This window comes from Rhododendron vialii, chromosome 5a (genome assembly GCF_030253575.1).
Source record: "Rhododendron vialii isolate Sample 1 chromosome 5a, ASM3025357v1".
Classification (NCBI taxonomy): domain Eukaryota; kingdom Viridiplantae; phylum Streptophyta; class Magnoliopsida; order Ericales; family Ericaceae; genus Rhododendron; species Rhododendron vialii.
Genome location: NC_080561.1, coordinates 10,114,716 through 10,135,528, shown reverse-complemented (window position 1 = coordinate 10,135,528; position 20,813 = coordinate 10,114,716). Strand labels below are relative to the sequence as shown.

Genomic DNA, 20,813 nt, shown 5'->3' with positions numbered 1-20,813 from the left:
ATTAAAATAAAATTCAAATATTTAACGAAATTTTTTATTTATAAAAAATCAGGGTCGTTACAACTTAAGATTTGATACATTGAATCAAACACTTAAGGTTATCCGATTAAGATGGTTTTTCGCAACATTACTCAAAATAATTATTTTAAAACTAATGAACAACTTAGATCATTCGTTTGGAATCCATAAGTTGACCCCATAAGTCAATCTGTGTACACCATCGGTGAATTATATATCGATACCCTAGAATTATGCAGAATCCATGATGTCCTGTAGGATCAGCAAACAAACTGCCGCAATCTAACAGAACAATGCTTCATATTGTTTTATCGGTCTTGCGATAATATGTCAATGACTCCAAAAAAGTTTGAATATTAATATATATTTCAAAAATATCAACACATCTTTCTTGGATATCAATGAACCTTTATCTATTTTTCTTCGGTGGAAGTTAGTATTTTTCATTGTTTATTGTGTGCAATCTTACCTTTGAATTTGAGGAATATTAACCTTGTTCCGGTTAGAGCAAGTGCATGAGACTCTCTAAACACCAAACTTAGATAGTATAATACCTAGGCAAAAAAAATAAAAATAGAGCTGCACCAGTTCGCATCCAATGCCGTATACTTAAAATAGTAGTAGTGGATGGATGGTAGTGTATGTAGCATCTCTCTTTTGCTAGGCTGGGGCACAAGGTGAATCACTGGATGTCTCGAACCCAGTTTATACCGCGGTGAGAGAGAGAGAGAGAGAGAGAACATGGGCAAGGAATTAAATTGGGTTTTAAGTTAAATGGGCCGCCAGGTGACGTGTCAGTTATCCGTGGCGGTCCGCACAAAATATTCTACATGGCCCCTACGTGTAGAATTTAATCTATTGTCTTTTACATTGATTTAGTGTCCCTCTATATCCCATTCAGAGAAGCTCTTGCTTTTAAATCTTATGCCCTTGACCGAGCAGTCACCAGTGTATTGAATTAAGAAACGTTGTCTAGGAACTGTTAGTTTTAAATTATTTTTAAAGGATTTGTAATTTCGTCAGTTCAATGGGTATATAGAAAACCAAAGCATTCTTTAGAGAGTCTACCTAAGACATAAATAATACTCCTTTGAAGAGGAAGTGTCGACGAAAAGTCCAAAAACATCATACTGCAAGAAACTTTTGCCACATTTATTATTAAATATAAGTAGACGAATTATGCGTAATCTGGCCTGGAGACTTAGTTATATGTTTAAAAAAAAAAATAGCATAGGCAATGTTTCTCTAGAAGAATCATATAATTTGTTCCAATTGAATTTTAAGGACAAGAGTAGTAAATTGAAAATTCGGGTACTTCTTCCATTCAATTGTTTTAGAGTTTGTTATTTCTTCAATTTAAATTAGAAAAAAATTTCAAAAAAGCCCTGAACTTTCAGTCAATTTTTCTAAAAATTCTGAATTTTAACTAATGACAACAAGATACCTAAACTTATCATTCCATTAACAAATAGGCCCCCGCCGTCCAATTCTGTCAATTGGCTAGTAATATAACGGATGGAGCTAACGGAAGGTGTTAACCTACCTTCTTTTTAAAAAAAAAAAAATTTACTTTCAAAAATTCTTCTAACTTTTTATTTTTTTAAGTAGTAAATAAATATGCAATAAAGTTCTTTTTTTTCTTACTATTTATCAAAAAAAAAAAAGAGGGGGGGAGAAAGAGAGGGAAAGGTAAAACTTGAAAGTAAAAGAAAAAAAAAGTGGCAAGTTACAATAGAATAAGGCTCTCTCTCTCTCTCTCTCTCTCTCTCTCTCTCTCTCTCTCTCTCTCTCTCTATATATATATATATATATATATATATGTATATATATGTATGTATGTATGTATATATATGTATGTATGTATGTATATATATGTATGTATGTATGTATATATATGTATGTATGTATGTATGTATGTATATGTATGTATGTATGTAGTAGTAAGAAATGGAGTTAAAGTAATTTTTGATAAATAGTAAGAAAAAAAATTATTACATATTTATTTACAACTAAAAAAAAGAAAGAGTTAAAAGCTTAAAAAAGGAAAAAGAAAAAGAAGGAAGGAAGGAAGGTTAACGCCTTCCCTTAGCTTCATTTGTTATAAGTTGGCAGAATTAGGCAACGGAGGCCTATTTATTAACAGAGTGATAAGTGCAGGTGTTTCTTTGTTCATTAGTTGAAATTCAGATGTTTTTTTGCAAATTGGCTGAAAGTTCAGGGATTTTTTAAAATTTTCCCTTTAAATTAATCAACTTTCTTTGGTTCTATCCCACATAGTATATAGTTCTAGTAATTAGCAGGCAGTGGGAGAGACATCGAGGCAAGTGTTTGATTTGACACACAAGGCCAACGAATTGACCCAACCTCAAACTATAACTTACGTATTTCACATGGATTTAGGGGACTGTAAGCAGAAATCGCTAGGGTGATTTCTGTAATTTCTGTATTTTGTTGGTCAATTTCTGTATTTGTTTTTGTTAGACAAAGCTGAGCTGGCAGTTGGTTAGTGTTTGTGATTAGTTTAGTCGGTTAGTTAAGGGCTAGCTAATCTCAGATTAAGTGAGGAGTATATAACCTCCTGTGTTCTCACTGTCTTCAATCAAGAAAGAAAGATATCCAACGTGATTGAAACCCTAACTCAGTTCTTGATCTCTTTTGAGTTTCTGTACAAGTATTGTGTTGATTTTCCTCTTTTCATCATGGTATCAGAGCCGTGAGACGAAAGTCCACAGATCTAGATCCATTTCTGCAAGACGATTTCTCGAAGGTGATTTCTCTGCGTCTTCTCGAAGGCGATTTCATTCGCGTTTCTTCTCTGGTCATCAATGGCTTCCAATTCCTCTTCAGTGAGTTCAACTTCCACTACATCAGTAACTCTCCCGTCTTCTCTTGCATTCTTAGTGTCTAACTTTCATTCCTTGGTGAATATAAAACTTGATGGAGCCAATTATCTCTTATGGCGTGCTCAAGTTGAAAGTGTATTAAAGGCTAATGGCTTTCTAGGATATTTGAATGGTACTGCAGTATGTCCAGCCCCTCAGATTCGAAATACAGATGGTGTTATGGTTTCCAATTCTGAGTTTGCCTTATGGAATCTAGTTGATTCACAACTACTGTCTTGCTTACTTGCGTCTTTATCACAGAATACATTACCTTATGTTCTTGGATTAGATCATGCCTATCAGGTTTGGCAATCATTGTCTAGTCGGTACAATTCGTTATCTAGGGCACATGTTCATGATGTAAGAGATCGTTTGTATAATGTTACCAAAACCTCTACCATGGAAGCATACATAGACACTATTAAGGGCTATGCACAGAGGTTAGCTGCTGCAGGTTGCCCCATGGAAGATGATGATCTAGTGTTTCACACACTCAGAGGACTGAAATCCAAAGCTTTTGATGGTTTTAAAACAGCTGTCAGATTGAGGGGTGATGATATTACCTTTGATGAGTTAATAACCAAACTAAATGGAGAGGATATGCAAATGATAAAAGATGATGAAGTGGTGACTACATCTGTGTTGGTTGCTACACATGGTAATTCTTCAGTTCCAAATTCGATACCGCAAGAACAGTTAGGTTCTTTGCAGTCTGCTCAGCAACTACATAGCCCTTCCACATCAATTCTTATGCTTCCTGTGACACCTCAAGTTGGTGCAAACCACAATCCAAATCACTTTCTCCCTTCCTATTCATCACACCAGTTTATGCCTCAATCACAGTTCTATCCCCCTTCTTCCAGAAATTTCTATAGAGGAAGAGGAGGAAGAGGTCCTAGATTTCCAAGAGATCCCTGTGAAATCTGTGGGAAATCTAATCATATCACTAGTTTTTGTTACTACAGACCTCAGTTTCAAGCTCAATTTCCTCAGTTTCCTTCTTATGATCAGTTTTCAAGTGGTCATTGGAGAGGTTCTCAAGGAAGTCCATGGATGAATTCATCACCTATACAGTATAATTTTCCTATGATGCCTTCCCAGGCTTCTTTTTCAGGAACTAGAACTTCTGTGAGGGGACCAGTACATTCTTCTTTTCCACATTCCAACGTCACTGGGGGTGTCTTGCCTCAAATGTCACAAATGGCACCAGCTTCTGTGTCTGCACAAGCTCATTTTACTGGTCCTTCTGGTACTGCTAGTCCTGGACCTGGACATGGTTCTGTAAATGGAAATTACAGTGGTTATGAAGGTTTTTGTTCCACATCTTCTTCTCCTCAACAACCGTGGTATTTTGATAGTGGAGCAACAAACCATATTACCAATAATCTGCAGAACCTGGACATTTCTCAACCTATTCAAGGGACAGAAGGAATTTTGGTGGGGAATGGCAATTCTCTTCAAGTAACCCATACTGGGCAAGGTTTACTTCCTACTCCTAAAGCTCAGTTTCATCTTTCTCATGTTCTTCACACACCTCATATTACACATAATCTTATTTCAGTCTATCATTTTGCAAAAGATAATAATTGTTCTCTTATCTTTGATTCCTCTGGTCTTGTCATTCAGGACAAGTCTTCTCACAGAATTCTCTATCAGGGACCATGTCACAAGGGACTTTATCCAGTTATGAACAACTCTAAAAGGTCATCTTCTGTCTCAGGTTCTACTGTTCTAGTGAGTTCTGATTCCTCTGCTATGTTGTGGCACAGAAGACTTGGTCATCCAAGTCCTCCTTTGTTTTCTGCTTTAATAAAACAGCTTAGCTTACCTATCTCTAAGTCTGTAATGCTCAATTGTTCTTGTTGTAATATGGCTAAGAGCCATAAGTTGAAGTTTCCTTTATCTGTGTCTAAAACTACTGCTCCTTTTCAACTTGTTCATATGGATGTTTGGGGCCCTGCTCCCATCCCATCTAATAAAGGTTTTAGATATTACTTGTTGATCATTGATGATTTTTCAAGATACTCTTGGTTGTTTCCTGTGCATTATAAGTCTGAAGTTAAGCAAAAGATTGCAGAATTCAAATCTTATGTCTCTACTCAATTTCATACTTCTATTAAGATTGTTCGAAGTGATAACGGGGGAGAATTTGTCAATCACTTTTTGCTTCATCTTTTCTTGTCCACTGGGGTTCTTCATCAAACCTCTTGTCCTCATACTCCAGAACAGAATGGAGTTGTTGAACGTAAACACAGACACCTAATAGAAACAACAATAACTCTTTTGCTGCAAGCTAACATGCCTAGTCATTTTTGGCTTGAAGCTCTTACTACAGCTGTCTACTTGGTAAATAGGTTACCTCATTCCTCATTAAATTTTCAAGTTCCTTTTATTGTTCTGTTCAGATGTACTCCAGATTACTTGGCTTTGAAGCCTTTTGGCTGTTGTTGTTATCCTTGGCTTAAGCCCTATGTTCCTCATAAACTTGCTCCAAAATCAACACCATGTATTTTTCTGGGGTATAGTGAAACATCTAAGGGACATAAATGCTATGATCCAGTTAAAGATAGAGTTTATGTTTCTAGACATGTCAAATTTGTTGAGCATGAGTTTCCCTTTGTATCTCTTTCTAAAACTTCTCATACTTCTCCCTGTGCTATACCTCCTTCTTCTTTGTCTTTTCCTCTTACATCCTTTGATGATATTGTCGTACATTTTCCTATGTCTGTATCTTCTCTTCCTTCTTCTTCTCCTATTGTTCCTCATGAATCTGTCTCTCCTGTTGTTTCTTCCTCAGTTTCTCATGTTTCTGCTTCTTCCTTGCCTATTTCTGTTCATGTTAATGGATTTTCTCCTATTCAATCTTCTAGTCCTACTCATGTATCTCATTCATCATCTTCTTTGTCTCATAGTTCTTCTTTACCAGTTTCTTTACCTACAACTGCTATTCAACCTCCTGTTTCTCATTCCATGATCACAAGGTCTAAGAATGGCATTGTCAAACCAAAATATCCCTTAAGTCTCAGTGCAGTTATTTCTGATTCCGTCTTGCCCACTACAGAGCCTACACATTTTTCTCAGGCTATGAAACATACAGTGTGGCAAAAAGCCATGGGGGAAGAATTTCAAGCTTTAGTCAAACAAGGTACATGGACACTTGTTCCACCACCACCTAATGCCAATATCATAGGATGTCAGTGGATTTATAAGATTAAACGCCACTCTGATGGTAGTGTGGCAAGGTATAAAGCAAGATTGGTAGCAAATGGAAACCAGCAATTTGAAGGGTTGGATTATACTGAGACATTCAGTCCAGTTATTAAACAGCCTACTGTAAGGGTGGTATTGAGTTTGGCAGTTCATCATAACTGGAACATTCGTCAATTAGATGTGTCCAATGCATTCTTACATGGAGTGATAGAAGAAGAAGTGTTTATGAAACAACCCCTTGGTTATCAAAATAGATCTTTTCCTCACTATGTGTGCAAGTTGAATAAAGCTTTGTATGGTCTCAAGCAAGCACCAAGGGCATGGTTCTCCGCTTTTTCTGCATTTTTGCTGAGTCAAGGGTTTGTTAACAGTAAGGCTGATGCTTCTCTCTTTACTCTTCACAATGATAAAGGGACTACTCTTATTCTGGTATATGTTGATGATATACTGGTCACTGGAAGTAATACTTCATATATTGATGATCTGATTTCTCTGCTTGGCACTAAGTTTGTTATGAAAGATCTTGGGGCTTTGAGCTACTTTTTGGGTATAGAAGTTCTGACACATGGCTCTAGTGTGCTTCTATCTCAAACCAAATATGCTACAGATTTACTAGTCAAAGCAGGTATGCAAGATTGCAAGCCTAGTTTTTCTCCTTCCTCCGTGAAGCCTGCTGTATTGGATCCTGATCCCCTTTTCTCTGATCAACAGTGGTATAGAACTATAGTGGGTTCTCTTCAATATCTCACATTAACAAGACCAGAAATTTCCTTTGCTGTTAATGTGGCATGTCAGCATATGCACAATCCTAAACATAGTCACTTCATAGCTGTGAAACGCATACTCAGATATATCAAGGGTAGTTTACACCAGGGTCTTATGTTTGTACCAAGTCCTCTAACTCTTACAGCCTACTCAGATGCCGATTGGGCAGGTGATCACCTTGATCGCAGGTCTACCTCAGGTTTTTGCTTGTTTATGGGTTCAAATCTGATTTCCTGGTGTGCCAAAAAGCAGCACACCGTTGCCCGTTCTTCTACTGAGGCTGAGTATAGGTCTTTGGCTCATACAGCAGCTGATCTTTCCTGGATTCAACAACTTTTGGTGGATTTACATGTTTCTGTTTCTGGTTCTCCTATTATCTGGTGTGACAACCAATCAGCCATCTCTTTAGCTGCTAATCCTGTTTTTCATGCCAGGACTAAGCATGTTGAGGTCGACTATCATTTTATTCGAGAAAAGGTTCTCAGCAAACAATTGCAGGTTCAGCACATTGGCACTTTAGAGCAGATTGCTGATATCTTCACCAAATCTCTTTCTGTGGATAGGTTTTTGTTTCTAAAATCCAAACTCATGGTGGTTGATACCCCCATGAGTTTGCAGGGGACTGTAAGCAGAAATCACTAGGGTGATTTCTGTAATTTCTGTATTTTGTTGGTCAATTTCTGTATTTGTTTTTGTTAGACAAAGCTGAGCTGGCAGTTGGTTAGTGTTTGTGATTAGTTTAGTCGGTTAGTTAAGGGCTAGCTAATCTCAGATTAAGTGAGGAGTATATAACCTCCTGTGTTCTCACTGTCTTCAATCAAGAAAGAAAGATATCCAACGTGATTGAAACCCTAACTCAGTTCTTGATCTCTTTTGAGTTTCTGTACAAGTATTGTGTTGATTTTCCTCTTTTCATCACGGATGTATGCCCAAGAGTCGAGTTTACCAAAGATTAGGTGTCCATACCGACATGATAACATATCCCGAACACTTATTCCTGCAGCTCCTCTCATGTTCTTCACCATCCCTTCACGGCTTCGCCTATTGGTGCCCCCGCAGCTATCTTCCGATTTTTCTTCAGATAGTTTTTGACAAAAGGAAGATTTTCCCAAGGACAGTCCACTGATTTGTAAGCCATTTTGATCATCTTGCTTCTACTTGTGCTATATATCAGCAAGGCAGGCTTAAAAAATTAGAGGGTTGCCACCAATTTCAATCAGAAATGACATCAATTCCAAAAGTATATGGCACTCCATCAGGCCGATCGATTACGATCTCTCGAAAATCAAATCGATTGCTTGTTCACATCTTGAGTAGGCTACCCTCTTGTTGGATCTCGAGATATAAATTGTAATAACACCCACTGGTTAACCGATAAACAACACCAATAGCTAGCATCAACCTAGCACCTTTGATCCGCGAATTGAAAATAACATGAAAGGGAATCTTGTTAGGTATTTATTATTTTTTATATAACTCAGGTGTCGGGACCAATTTTGAGGTATTAGTGATAAATGCATAATGCCAAACATTTGTACCCACAATCTATGAAGAACCAAAATCCTATCAAGATGAAGTTCAACTGGTGCAACATGCAAGATGCATTTTGACGATCCCAAGATGATACTGCACTGGCTATATATGACACGACCAAAATTTGTAGTCATCAATGCCTTTCCAAGGCACCGTTCCGCTAAAGGTAACGTATTGTGAGTAAATGATTTGTCTTGTAAAATGAAAAATAAATACTTAAAAAAATAAGAACCTTAACGGAACATGACCTAATAGCTAAAACTGTGCTACAATACCACAAAGACAAGTTTGTTGTTGGCTTGATCCTGGTCTAATCTTGAATCTTTTTAGTGGGGTAGAAGAAACAAAATGGAGCAAATAAGGACTGCTAAAAAACAGTCACTACAGTCGCAGGAAACAAGGGAGGAAAGAGTTTCTTCTCTGTATCTCACTCAATCTCTAACATAGGGCCAATTCGAGACTTAGCCCAACTACAAACATTTAGGCCCAGCTACAAAACCAAATAACTTAGCCCAACTACAAACATAAAATTGGTCCAATTACAGAAAGAAATATACTTAACAAGGTACTTAATGCCTTGTTATAACACCCACATTTCTCTCATTATACATTGTAACTTTTTCTTTGAAAGAGCTTTGGTGAAAATGTCCGCCATTTGATCTTCGGTTGCACAATACCCGTGTCGATTTTCCACGGCCTCTCGAATGAAATGATGCTCGATGGCAGTGTGTTTGGTATGATAGACGAGATTTTTTGTCATTAATGCGGATTTGTTGTCATGCAAAATTGGAGTAGCTATTTTTTTTTTTACAGCAAAAGTAACATTTTATTAAGAAAAAAAGGAAAAGAAAATTCCAACCAAAGGTTAAAAAAGTACACACAGTTGAGAGAAAGCCCAAACACTCCTAAAGGGCCAGAGCCTGAACAGATGAGGGCCTAAATCCTCAAATAGTTATTCTTTGGTTTTCACTAACATCCTTCAGCATCATCCTTAGCCATACTCGGCTAAAGCGGTAGATTGTGCTACAGATTGTTGCTTTCTTAGATGCCCCTGAGAAGACACCCGTTAATTTTTTTTTGTAATCTTTTTCCCTTTCTTTTTTGTATATTTCTCTTTAACAATCGATAAAAAGAAAAACTATGCAATATACGACACATACAATCTCTATATGATAATGACAAGATGTTACCAAGAATTGTGCTACTTGAACTTCATCAAGTACAGATTTCAAAACAGGTTTGAGAATACTTTAATAAAGCATGGAATTCAATAGTGACAGGTGCTGAAAAGCACTCATTTATTTCCATTAACTTAGGTTTTGTCGGTCCTATCTAATGTTATTTAACGAGCTTTAATTGGTTTATGGTGTTTCAGGACTTACGGAGCATTCGGAAAGGATTTGGATTAATAATCATGAGTTAAGGATGTTACGGAAGGATCCACGGAGAAAAGATGAAAGCTGAGAAATCTGGTCCGGACCAAGGATATGTTGGTCCGGACAACCAAAGCTGGAGCAACAATTTGAACAATCTGTTTTTCTGGTCCGGCCAATGGAATTGCTGGTCCGGACCAGCGGGCAGCAGAAGGAAATCTGCTTTGCGTTTTTTTTTAAGTTTTATTTTTACGGTCCTAGACTATAAAAGGAGACTTTAGTTCGTTAGGTTAGAATTACTTATTTACTTTTCCAGAGAGAACAGCAAGAGGCGTTCTAAGGGATTTCCTCCATGTTTTCCATGTCTTCTTCAATCTCGATCACATCTTTCTTCTCCATGGCCGGCTAAACCCTTTTTCTAGGGTGAAGATGAAACTTCGCACCAAGTAACTCTATTTTATGTATGGGTTTTAGGTTTATTATTCGGATCGATTGTTTAACTAAGAACCCTTTCCGTTTCAATTGAATGGAATGATTTTGATGGTTTTAATTTATTGAGTATTTGTATGCATGCTTTCAAATACAAGTTATACAATGGTTTTCATCGATTGTAGTTGGAGTTCTGAGATAGATTATACTCGTAAGACGGATCGTGCCGTTAGGCGACTAGATCGTACTTCTGAGACGGTCCGTGCTATGGGATAATCTATACTTTTTAACAACTCAATTATTTTCTAGATGATTATTGCTAGGGTTTGCAAGCCCTAATAATAATCCTTTCTGATTCGGATAATTAATCTGCCTATGCATGTTTGAGTTACGCGGTCGAGGTGGATTTAAACCCTAGATTTTCTCTCCAATCGTTACAAACTTTCCATTTAATTATTTCTCTTAGTTTAATAAATTCTCCAAATTCAAACAACCAAACTTCCTTGCCCGAATTAATCTAGAAGTTAATTGAATTTGTCGTAACTCAGCCATACTGTCTCCGTTGGAACGATACTCGGACTTGACCACTATTCTACGGAGTAGTAGTTAATTCTCAGTTTTATAAATATATTTTTGACACGGAACGACGCGGTCAAATTTTGGCGCCGTTGTCGGGGACAATTTGCACTGTTGCGATAATTTAATTAGTTTTTTAAGTTTAGTTCATTGTTTTTTTTTTTATTTTGTTTGTTAGTTTTGGTACTCTTAGCTACAGGTTACGAGGCGACAAAACGAGCAAAGATCACTGTGGAGAAGCGGTGCCGTGATATAAAGCGATTTCGTTGACCCACTGTGAGTTTGTTCTTCTTTTTGGCAAATTAGTGTCTGTGTCTGGAGTACCCAGTTTTAACACCTCTGGGGTATTGAACTTGCATGCTTGGTCGTCGGTCTTTGGAAACCGAACTCTTACCTCTTAATTTGAATTTAGATAGGAGACGTAGGGTTAACAAACAGACCAACTTAGTCACAATGGCAGATGATGTTGATGGAGCACTTGTGGTACCTAAACCTCTCCCTCTCAACTCACACTTTGCCCCCACAGCGTACACTACGCCATCATGTGTACGACTACCCGCCATCACGGCTAACAACTATGAGATTAAGCCTGGTACTCTCCAAATGCTCCCTAAGTTTCAAGGGCAATCTCAAGAGGATCCATATCAACACATCACTGAATTTGAAGCCCTCAGTTCCACGCTTTTAATTCATAATTTTCCGATGGATGCATTGAGATTGATTTTGTTTCAGTTCACTTTAATAGGGAACTCCAAACATTGGCTTAGTACTTTGCCAGCTAATTCTATAACATCTTAGGCGCAAATGAGTGCGGCATTCCTTAAGAAATTCTTTCCCATAGGAAAAACACTCAGACTTCGGCAGGAGATTACCACTTTCCAACAAGCTGAGAATGAACAGTTCTATGAGGCTTGGGAGAGATATGGGGATCTCATTCGTAAGTGTCCGCACCATGACATACCTAAGTGGCAATTAGTACAGAGTTTTTATTCCGGGCTGCATCCGCAGCATCGTGTGATGGTTGATGCCTCATGTGGAGGCTCTGTGATGGTTAAGAATGAAGAGGATGCCTGGCAGTTATTTGAAACTATGAGCGAAGGGTCCCTGCAAAATGTTTCTTTTGAGAAGAGAACTAAGTCAGTCATTGCTGGTTCTGATATGCCACGAGGTATGTATGAGATTAAACCATCTCATGATCTCCAATCTAAAGTAGATGCACTGACTGAGAAAGTTGAACAGCTTCTCACCAAGGAATTGGCCACCTCACAACCTCCACCTTATCAGGAGGCATGTTCTTTATGTGCTAGTCCGGCCCATTATATTGTTGACTGTCCTGCAGCACCACAATTCCCTTTGTTTGTGCAAGAACAAGTTAATGCTGCACAAGGGTATGCCAATGCGCAGGGTTTCTCCAAACCGGGTAATGATCCTTTTTCCACTACTTATAACCAGGGATGGAGCAAACATCCCAATTTCTCATGGAAGACGGAACACCAGGGTAATAGTTTCGCCCAGCAGCCTAGGCCATTCAACACGCAGTTTAACCCTGCGGCCTATCTCTCCCAGAATCAGCAGCAAGCACATCCCCAATCCTCGCGGGATCCATCCTTTGAGGAAAAGGTGCTACAAGCGTTTGGTAGACTACATGACACCCAACAGCAGGTGCGCACCAACACACAGTCCATCGCAAGGTTAGAGACCCAAGTGGGTCAAATAGCCAATGCACTCAATCGTAGGGAAGAAGGTAGGTTGCCCAGTCAGCCTGTCCAACCCCGTGGAGGACAGTTTGTGATTCATGACCCGCCTCCTGCTGATGCTAAGGTAATCATGACTTTGCGCAATAAGAGAGAGGTCGAAACCCGACCAGAGAAAACGAAATCGAAGGAGCATTTGGCTCCCTCCAACACCAGATAACTTTGGGGAGGAGAGTTCACAGAGTAAAAAGGGAACCCTTCCAGTCACACCCTCACCATCCACCTCCACTTCATGGGGCTCTAAGGTACCACCCTATGTGCCTAAAGCCCCATTCCCACAATGTCTCAATGCCCCATCTCCTTTCCCCAAGAAGGGTGCGGCTATGGAGGATATCCTTGAGGTTTTTAAGCAAGTCAAAGTAAACATTCCTCTCCTAGATGCAATCAAACAAGTCTCCACTTATGCTAAGTTTTTGAAGGATCTCTGTACTCAAAAGAGGAAATGTAAAACCAATGTATCGAAAAAGGTCCTTCTCACTGAGCAAGTGAGCTCAGTGTTCCAATCAATTGCTCCTCCAAAGTTACAAGATCCAGGCATCCCTACTATTTCCATAGGAATAGGGAACCATGTCATTGAGCGAGCATTGCTAGACTTAGGGGCTAGTGTTAATTTGATACCTTACTCGGCGTACGAACAATTGGGGCTTGGGGAGTTGAAACCCACGTCAGTCACCCTTCAGTTAGCAGACCGATTCATTAAGGTGCCGCGTGGGGTAGTTGAGGACGTTCTTGTCAAGGTTAACGATTTTTATTTTCCAGCGGATTTTATAGTACTTGACACGGAACCGGTGCAAATCCTTAAAAAGCAAACTCCCATCATTCTTGGTCGCCCATTCTTAGCAACGGCCAATGCTAATATTCACGTGAGGAGTGGGGAGATGGAGGTGACTTTTGGGAATATGACCCTTAAGTTGAATGTGTACAACACTGCAAAACACCACTCCAATGATGAGGTACATCCACCTCTCACTGTTAATGATGTGTCTAAGGTGAGTGAGGTTGACTCCGAGGTTCCAATTTTGTTTGATGATGTTCCACTTATGACTAGCCCTCCTTCAAAAAATGATTTAAAGTTGCCATCTCATTTGCTTTCTATCACACCATTAGGTCCGTGTAGTGCGCACTCACCGGAATTAGCATGGAGACTTCCTTTGGTCTCGGCAGCGTGTTCACGTGCAAAGTTGGATTGTAATGCTTTGTTGAATGATGGTTTTTGGAGTGATTGATGTCTGGCTGAAGATATAAAACTTAGCGCTTCTTGGGAGGCAACCCAAGGTTCTTTTGGTCTCGTATTTTCGATAGTGGTTTAGGCAACTTTAAATTTTTGGAGGGTGAAATACCTCCAGTGTTTGTTGTGCTCGAACGGCTTCCAACGGTCTGGTATAGCCACCTTGTCAAAGCTATGTATGTAGTACTTAGGAGGTTGGGTCTGGCGGCAGGGGTGTAGTTAGCAGCGAGAAATCTGTCTGAACCATCCGACTTTAGTGTCCAGCTTGGCGGAGATTGCTTCATAAGCCGAGTAGTGGGTAAGGAATCTGGCAGCCCCAGAGGGAGTGACAGCCTATTAGATGATGGCACTACTTCTCACGATATCATTGAATCCTACGCATATTGCTCTTCCAACAAGTAGGGAACCACAGTCTTTGGCAAGGGAGAAAAGTAGTACCCGTGTCTTTCGCGTGAAGAAAGTGGTGGATTTTAATTTTTTGTTTTTTATTTTTGTCACGCATTTTTCTGTAATTATTTTTGTTTGTTTGTTTTCTTTTTGTTTTGTTTTATTTTTCCTGTTTCTTGTGAGGACTAAAATTGCAGGTTGTTTCGTTCAAGTTGGGGGGCCTCTCGGCCGCCATATCTTTTCTGCCTAGTTCTCCACTCGCGGTGATATCCTTCCTCCCTCTTTCTTTCCATTGCCTTGTTTCTTTTAGTGCCCTTGCAATCACTGAGGGCAGTGACTAGTTTAAGTTGGGGGGTGGGGCATACTTCGGGTGCTTTCTTTAGTAGTTTGTTTAAAATAAAAATTGAATTTTTTTTTGAGAAAACTAAAAATTAAAAAAATGGGAGCCTTTCTGCATGAGATTGTTGTTTGTTGTGCTCACTTGTTGATTACTTGAGCATAAGCATGCTGCTACATTTTCGATATCTCTTTGGCAGAGTAGTTTCACTTGCTAGACTGCTGGCACTTTTGTCTTAGCATTTTTGCACATTGCACGTCGGGCTTGATTGCTTGTGAGCTGTGATTTGACTGTCTTAAAGGCTATGATTAGTGGAGACTTATGTCCGAGTGAGCTTTCATGCCTTAGCCTTTCGTTGGAGTGGTGTCGAATAAACTCTTTGTTTGTCATGAAAAGAAACACATTTGTTGTCAATCTCAATCATCTTTGGTTGCCAAGTGTTGGAACTTGAATGCATAACAATATCTCTTGGCTTTGGTTTGTCACATGGATGTTACACCCCTGAGAGAGGATTACAGGCACTTTCTTGATATTTGGGTTAGTTCGTTCCTTTGTGTTCACATTTATCCCTTGCGAGCTATATTGAGCCTTACACATTTAGCCTTTTCTTGGTTAGCTCCACCTTCCATATTATGTTTGGAGAACGGCGAGAATGTAAAGGTTAATTTTTGGGTAGATTGTTGAATTTTGTGGAGTATTGGTGGTGTCCCTTAAAAAAAGGAGAAACACAAGAAAATACAAAAAAAAAAAGTAGAGAAAAAGGGGCACCGATAAGTTAAAAAAAAGGAATGGTTACTTTGTATTTGAAAGATGTTGAAAGGATAGAAGGAGAGATAAGGTGGAGTTGAATTAATGTTAGCGGGGTACACATTGCATATTTGCCCCGTTTAATTGAAATACTTGCCTATTCTTTCACACTTAAATCTATTTTTACCGTAGCCTAGATACATTATCCCATCCCTCATGCTTTGACCTTGAATAAAGTCCTCTTTGATCTTTAGGGGTGTTGGGTTGAGGTTTGATTAATTAGTGGAGAGTTCCAATGCTTGGCATTTTGTTCATGAGATTGTGTGTCCACTATATAAAGCGTTCTTTTCGTGTCATAGTGTGCGGAGTTCTTTGCTTTCCATTAACGTATCCTCCAAACCGCAATGCAACTTGTTTCGAGTGACTTTATTTGTGAGTGCATGACACGGTGAGAATTGAAGTCGAGGCTCGGTCCAGAGAGAGTGGTTGGTTATTGTTCATATGTAATTGAGGCCCGTATTCACACACGCTAAGTTTAAGTGCCACAGTTTATTTCTTGAATTATTAGCGCTCGGAACTATGTTTGCCTTGCTATATCTTTGTGGTAGCTTTGCATCCTCTGCTTGATATGTCGATGAGTTGCATGACAGGTTGCGATTTTTGTGTTGAAATGTTCCTTATGTTTGTGGGCGTTCACTGCTAATAACCCTCACACTTTTACGAGACTAAACTCGTCCTACCGGAGCACCCGGGGGTTCAAATGTCCTATCTTTCATTGCTTTCATTAGTTGTTTAGTTCTTTTCTTTGCTAGGGACTAACAAAGTGTAAGTTGGGGGGCGTGATAGGTGCTGAAAAGCACTCATTTATTCCCATTAACTTAGGTTTTGTCGGTCCTATCTAATGTTATTTAACGAGCTTTAATTGGTTTATGGTGTTTCAGGACTTACGGAGCATTCGGAAAGGATTTGGAGTAATAATCATGAGTTAAGGATGTTACGGAAGGATCCACGGAGAAAAGATGAAAGCTGAGAAATCTGGTCCGGACCAAGGATATGTTGGTCCGGACAACCAAAGCTGGAGCAACAATTTGAACAGTCTGTTTTTCTGGTTCGGCCAATGGAATTGCTGGTTCGGACCAGCGGGCAGCAAAAGGAAATCTGCTTTGCGTTTTTTTTTAAGTTTTATTTTTACGGGCCTAGACTATAAAAGGAGACTTTAGTTCGTTAGGTTAGAATTACTTATTTACTTTTCCAGAGAGAACAGAAAGTGGCGTTCTAAGGGATTTCCTTCATGTTTTCCATGTCTTCTTCAATCTCGATCACATCTTTCTTCTCCATGGCCGGCTAAACCCTTTTTCTAGGGTGAAGATGAAACTTCGCACCAAGTAACTCTATTTTATGTATGGGTTTTAGGTTTATTATTCGGATCGATTGTTTAACTAAGAACCCTTTCCGTTTCAATTGAATGGAATGATTTTGATGGTTTTAATTTATTGAGTATTTGTATGCATGCTTTCAAATACAAGTTATACAATGGTTTTCATCGATTGTAGTTGGAGTTCTGAGATAGATTATACTCGTAAGACGGATCGTGCCGTTAGGCGACTAGATCGTACTTCTGAGACGGTCCGTGCTATGGGATAATCTATACTTTTAACAACTCAATTATTTTCTAGATGATTATTGCTAGGGTTTGCAAGCCCTAATAATAATCCTTTCTGATTCGGATAATTAATCTGCCTATGCATGTTTGAGTTACGCGGTCGAGGTGAATTTAAACCCTAGATTTTCTCTCCAATCGTTACAAACTTTCCATTTAATTATTTCTCTTAGTTTAATAAATTCTCCAAATTCAAACAACCAAACTTCCTTGCCCGAATTAATCTAGAAGTTAATTGAATTTGTCGTAACTCAGCCATACTGTCTCCGTTGGAACGATACTCGGACTTGACCACTATTCTACGGAGTAGTAGTTAATTCTCAGTTTTATAAATATATTTTTGACACGGAACGATGCGGTCAATAGCTATTCAAGAATAGATATATAAAAATGTAACAGTAATTAGGTTTTCTATTTCTAGACACATTTTCTCACTCCTAAACACAAGTCAGTAGATCTTGAGTAATCCTAATTCTTTGTGTCTACAGGTGAGAAAATGGGTTCGACTCTCGCTTATTCATTACTCTCGCAAACTTTTACTAGTCGATAACAAATGTTATCCACAACAGAAATCGAAAAAAAAATAAATAAAGAAAAAGAAAGCGAAACAAAAAATTGCATTATTCGTATAAATGGAAAACTAGAAAATTCTCGTGGGCAGCACTGCATCTTCCCAAGCCTAGCTAGTTCCCGCAGCATCACCCATGCCAGCGGCGAGACAATGGCATGACAGCGAACTTCATGAGTCCCTGGTTGCAATGGACGCCATTACTTTCACCGCAGGCAAAGAAGTACGGCTGCCACCTCTTCAACCGGAACTCGAATCCCTCTCCACCTCCTTGTGTCGGGTCCGCCAGTCGACTAGCTCGGGTCAGGTCGCAGTTCAAGAAGCTCCAGAAGTTGGTGAACAAATACACACTGTGAGGGTGCGAGGAGTTGTCGACTGGAGGGTCATACTTGAACACTGCATACAACCACAATAAAAAAAAATGGTGATAACAATTCAAAGAAACATAACAATGATTATTTGGATTTTTTTTAAACTTTTCCCCCAGAAAACTAAAATGATTTGTGCATTGGTTTGTTCAACAAATACAGAAATAAAAATGGAAACAAGTAATATTACATTTATGGTAGAAATGAGTCAAATGACCTAACAGGAGCCTAATCGATCCCTCCGTTTTATTTTGCCCACTCTGTCTGGTTAGGAGCACCACATGCACATTAAAATTGTTCCACAAGTACTATCAAACATACTTTTACAAGTCAATAGAGTATTTTTTCCTACAACCATTGAACCAATAACAATAAATAAAAATGATTTCACCAAAATTTTTGCCACACATGGATATATCCAATCATGATCCTTGTGTCTAATAAATAAGAATATTGTGTATCAACTTACCGAGAGTATCATTGAGGTAGAATGGGCCATTTTTCATAGCCCAATCAGTGTAGTTGAATCCAAACTGCCATTTAGCAGACCCACCGACGATAATTCTGTTGGGCCCAGATCTAGTATTATTGTTTCGGTGTTTGGCAGACCAGTCTGTGTAATTAAACCCAAAGTTCCAACGTTGGGTGGCAGAAATCTTCTTATCTGCCATTCCAACAGCTGCCATAGAAGCAGCAGTTAGTAGCAAAATGAGCACTTGTACTTGTTTCAAGCCCATCTCTGTAATTTTAAAACTTGAATGTTTTGAACCTGAGGAGGAATATAGATATTGAAAATGTTGGTGGTGGAAATGAACGATTGAGCTGATGGGGTTTTATAGGGAGATTTAGATTCAAAAGGTGCGTGGAAATGTGTTACAGGGAGCCGAAATATGTGTCGAACACTTTTCCTGAGTTGGGTTGGTAAGAGATGGAAAATATGAGGTGAGAAGTTTAATTTTCTTTTGTTGTACTTATTGTTTTTTGATTTTGAGACAGTCGACAAATTGAGACTTTTCACTTACACTGTTTGTGGCAAGGGCGGAACCAGAAATTAATTCTACCCTGGGCTGACTTAAATCATATATATATCCATTATATTTTTAGCCATATTTTTATGAGAGTTCTAGAGACAAAATTTAATTATGAAGCTCTAGAGACAAAATTTAATTATAACCATTTACTTATATGATTAGAATAACAATATCTTCGTACTGGTTCAAACAAATTGAAAATTGGAGCACTTCATTTTGTAAAACTGTGTTATATATTAAAAAAATATAGTTACAAAATGAAGTGCTTCAATTTTCAATCCGTTTGAACCGGTGTGAAGATATTGTTTTGTTGATCATATTATTCTAAATGGCCATAATTAAATTTTGTCTCTAAGGCTTTCATAATTAAGTTTCTGCTCTGTAGGGTCCCAAGTAAAGAGCAGAAACTTAATTATGAGAGCCCTAGAGACAAAATTTAATTATGACCCTTGAGAATAATATGATCAGAATAATAAAATCTTCGTATTGGTTCAAACGAATTAAAAATTGGAGAACTTAATTTTTTAATTATATTATACGAAACTCACCCATCTATCACTGTTATCAAACAAGGCCTAGATAATCATAGAATTCGCTAAAAAATCATCCTCCATTTTGATGGAAAGATCAATTTTCACATGCTTCATAACTAAACACGCTCTTTCTATAAAAAAAAAATGGGTTGGACTAATAATTTTGGACCGAAATTTACATATAGTAATAATTTATTTTTTGGGGTTTTTTGAAGGTCCACCTGGGCTACAGCCCAAGGCAGCCCTTCACTGGTTCCGCCTTTGGTTTGTGGGTTTACAACACAATGTTTTACTCTGTCAACTTATCACCACAAATTATACATTACTTGACATTGAACATTTTTTTAGGAGGGGAAGCTTTAGCCATTGTTCTTAATTGAGAAATGGCTCAGTCTGGCTCATTTCTCGAAAGAAGTTTTTACTGGATGACTGGATCCTTATCTACCAAAATTTTGACTTATGGTTCCGATAAAGGAATAATCATTTATATATCCACATGTAACGACATGCGTCAGCTAATTTGTTAATTAACCCTTAGTCTAACCACAAAGCTCGAAAGATTAACCTCAGATTATCCAGTAGCTCGTCAGGATTCGTTATATTCTAAACCATTTCCATATTATCCACCGATGCGGAACTACTTAAGGGGTTTCTCACACCACATGACCAACTTGTAGTTGGATTTGGGAAGCTTGAAACACAAATTTGGTTAGCGCAACCCTCTAATGGTACAGAACTTTGCATAAAATACTTCCACATACTATTGGTACATATGGGGGTCAAGCACGTACGGCACACTTTCAATGTTTATTACGCCCGGCCCTCAAATTCTCTCATATTCAATGATAGTTGGCGCATGTAAATATCTTTTCTCAAACGAAAATAATTTGTGAGCCACATAGTGAGGCATGTCGATCATGTGTGGGTATTGCATCTAAAGAGCTTGCCAACTCCCAAGACACCGCGAGTTCGAATCTCACAAACATTACTCCAACTCGATCTTGGGGCTATTGGAGATTCGTCCAGTCCGTTAACTTCAACACTCGGAAATTAATTAGTCGAGTCGCGGACAAGCTGACCTGAACATCTGCTTATAAAAGAAAATGGTTGTTAACATGTTGATTCAAAGTCTACCAACTCTACACGGCTATGGTTGGGTAATCTGCCATTTCCTCAATTAGCTAGACTCTGGGGTCAACCAAATGTCTGCTCAGTAACAGCGACTGAATCATTTGTTTTAGAAAATTAAGTCAATATTTGTGTTGCGGTCTGAACTGAAAATAGGTCGACGGAAAGTGGGTAAGAGCCAACTAACTATTATACTACTCCCTTAGTCCCATTTTGTTCCGTTTGTTTTCTTTTTGGGACGTCCCAAAAAAATGGTCTATGTCTCATAATTTATAATTTTATATAT

The 20,813-nt window shown here is 38.6% G+C and overlaps 3 protein-coding genes and 1 non-coding gene across 4 annotated transcripts; 2 read left to right on the top strand and 2 right to left on the bottom strand.

The window, feature by feature from the left end:
- Positions 1–11,239: 11,239 nt before the first annotated feature.
- Positions 11,240–12,700, top strand: LOC131327549 (uncharacterized). The gene is made up of 2 exons (XM_058360703.1): positions 11,240–11,378; positions 11,628–12,700. Exons 1-2 carry the CDS (start codon positions 11,240–11,242, stop codon positions 12,698–12,700), a joined length of 1,212 nt encoding a protein of 403 aa, XP_058216686.1.
- On the bottom strand, positions 11,639–11,745 carry LOC131328095 (small nucleolar RNA R71). The gene has a single exon (XR_009200377.1). It is a non-coding gene; the product is annotated as a small nucleolar RNA R71 (small nucleolar RNA).
- Positions 12,701–12,863: 163 nt separating the features above from the next.
- LOC131327548 (uncharacterized) lies at positions 12,864–13,766 on the top strand. Its single transcript, XM_058360702.1, has one exon. The coding sequence runs from the start codon at positions 12,864–12,866 to the stop codon at positions 13,764–13,766; it is 903 nt and encodes a 300-aa protein (XP_058216685.1).
- Positions 13,767–17,258: 3,492 nt separating this feature from the next.
- On the bottom strand, positions 17,259–18,634 carry LOC131327056 (uncharacterized). The gene is made up of 2 exons (XM_058360050.1): positions 18,305–18,634; positions 17,259–17,863 (listed from the first exon to the last, which is right to left on the bottom strand). Exons 1-2 carry the CDS (start codon positions 18,570–18,572, stop codon positions 17,598–17,600), a joined length of 534 nt encoding a protein of 177 aa, XP_058216033.1. The 5' UTR covers positions 18,573–18,634; the 3' UTR covers positions 17,259–17,597.
- Between the last annotated feature and the right edge of the window lie 2,179 nt (positions 18,635–20,813).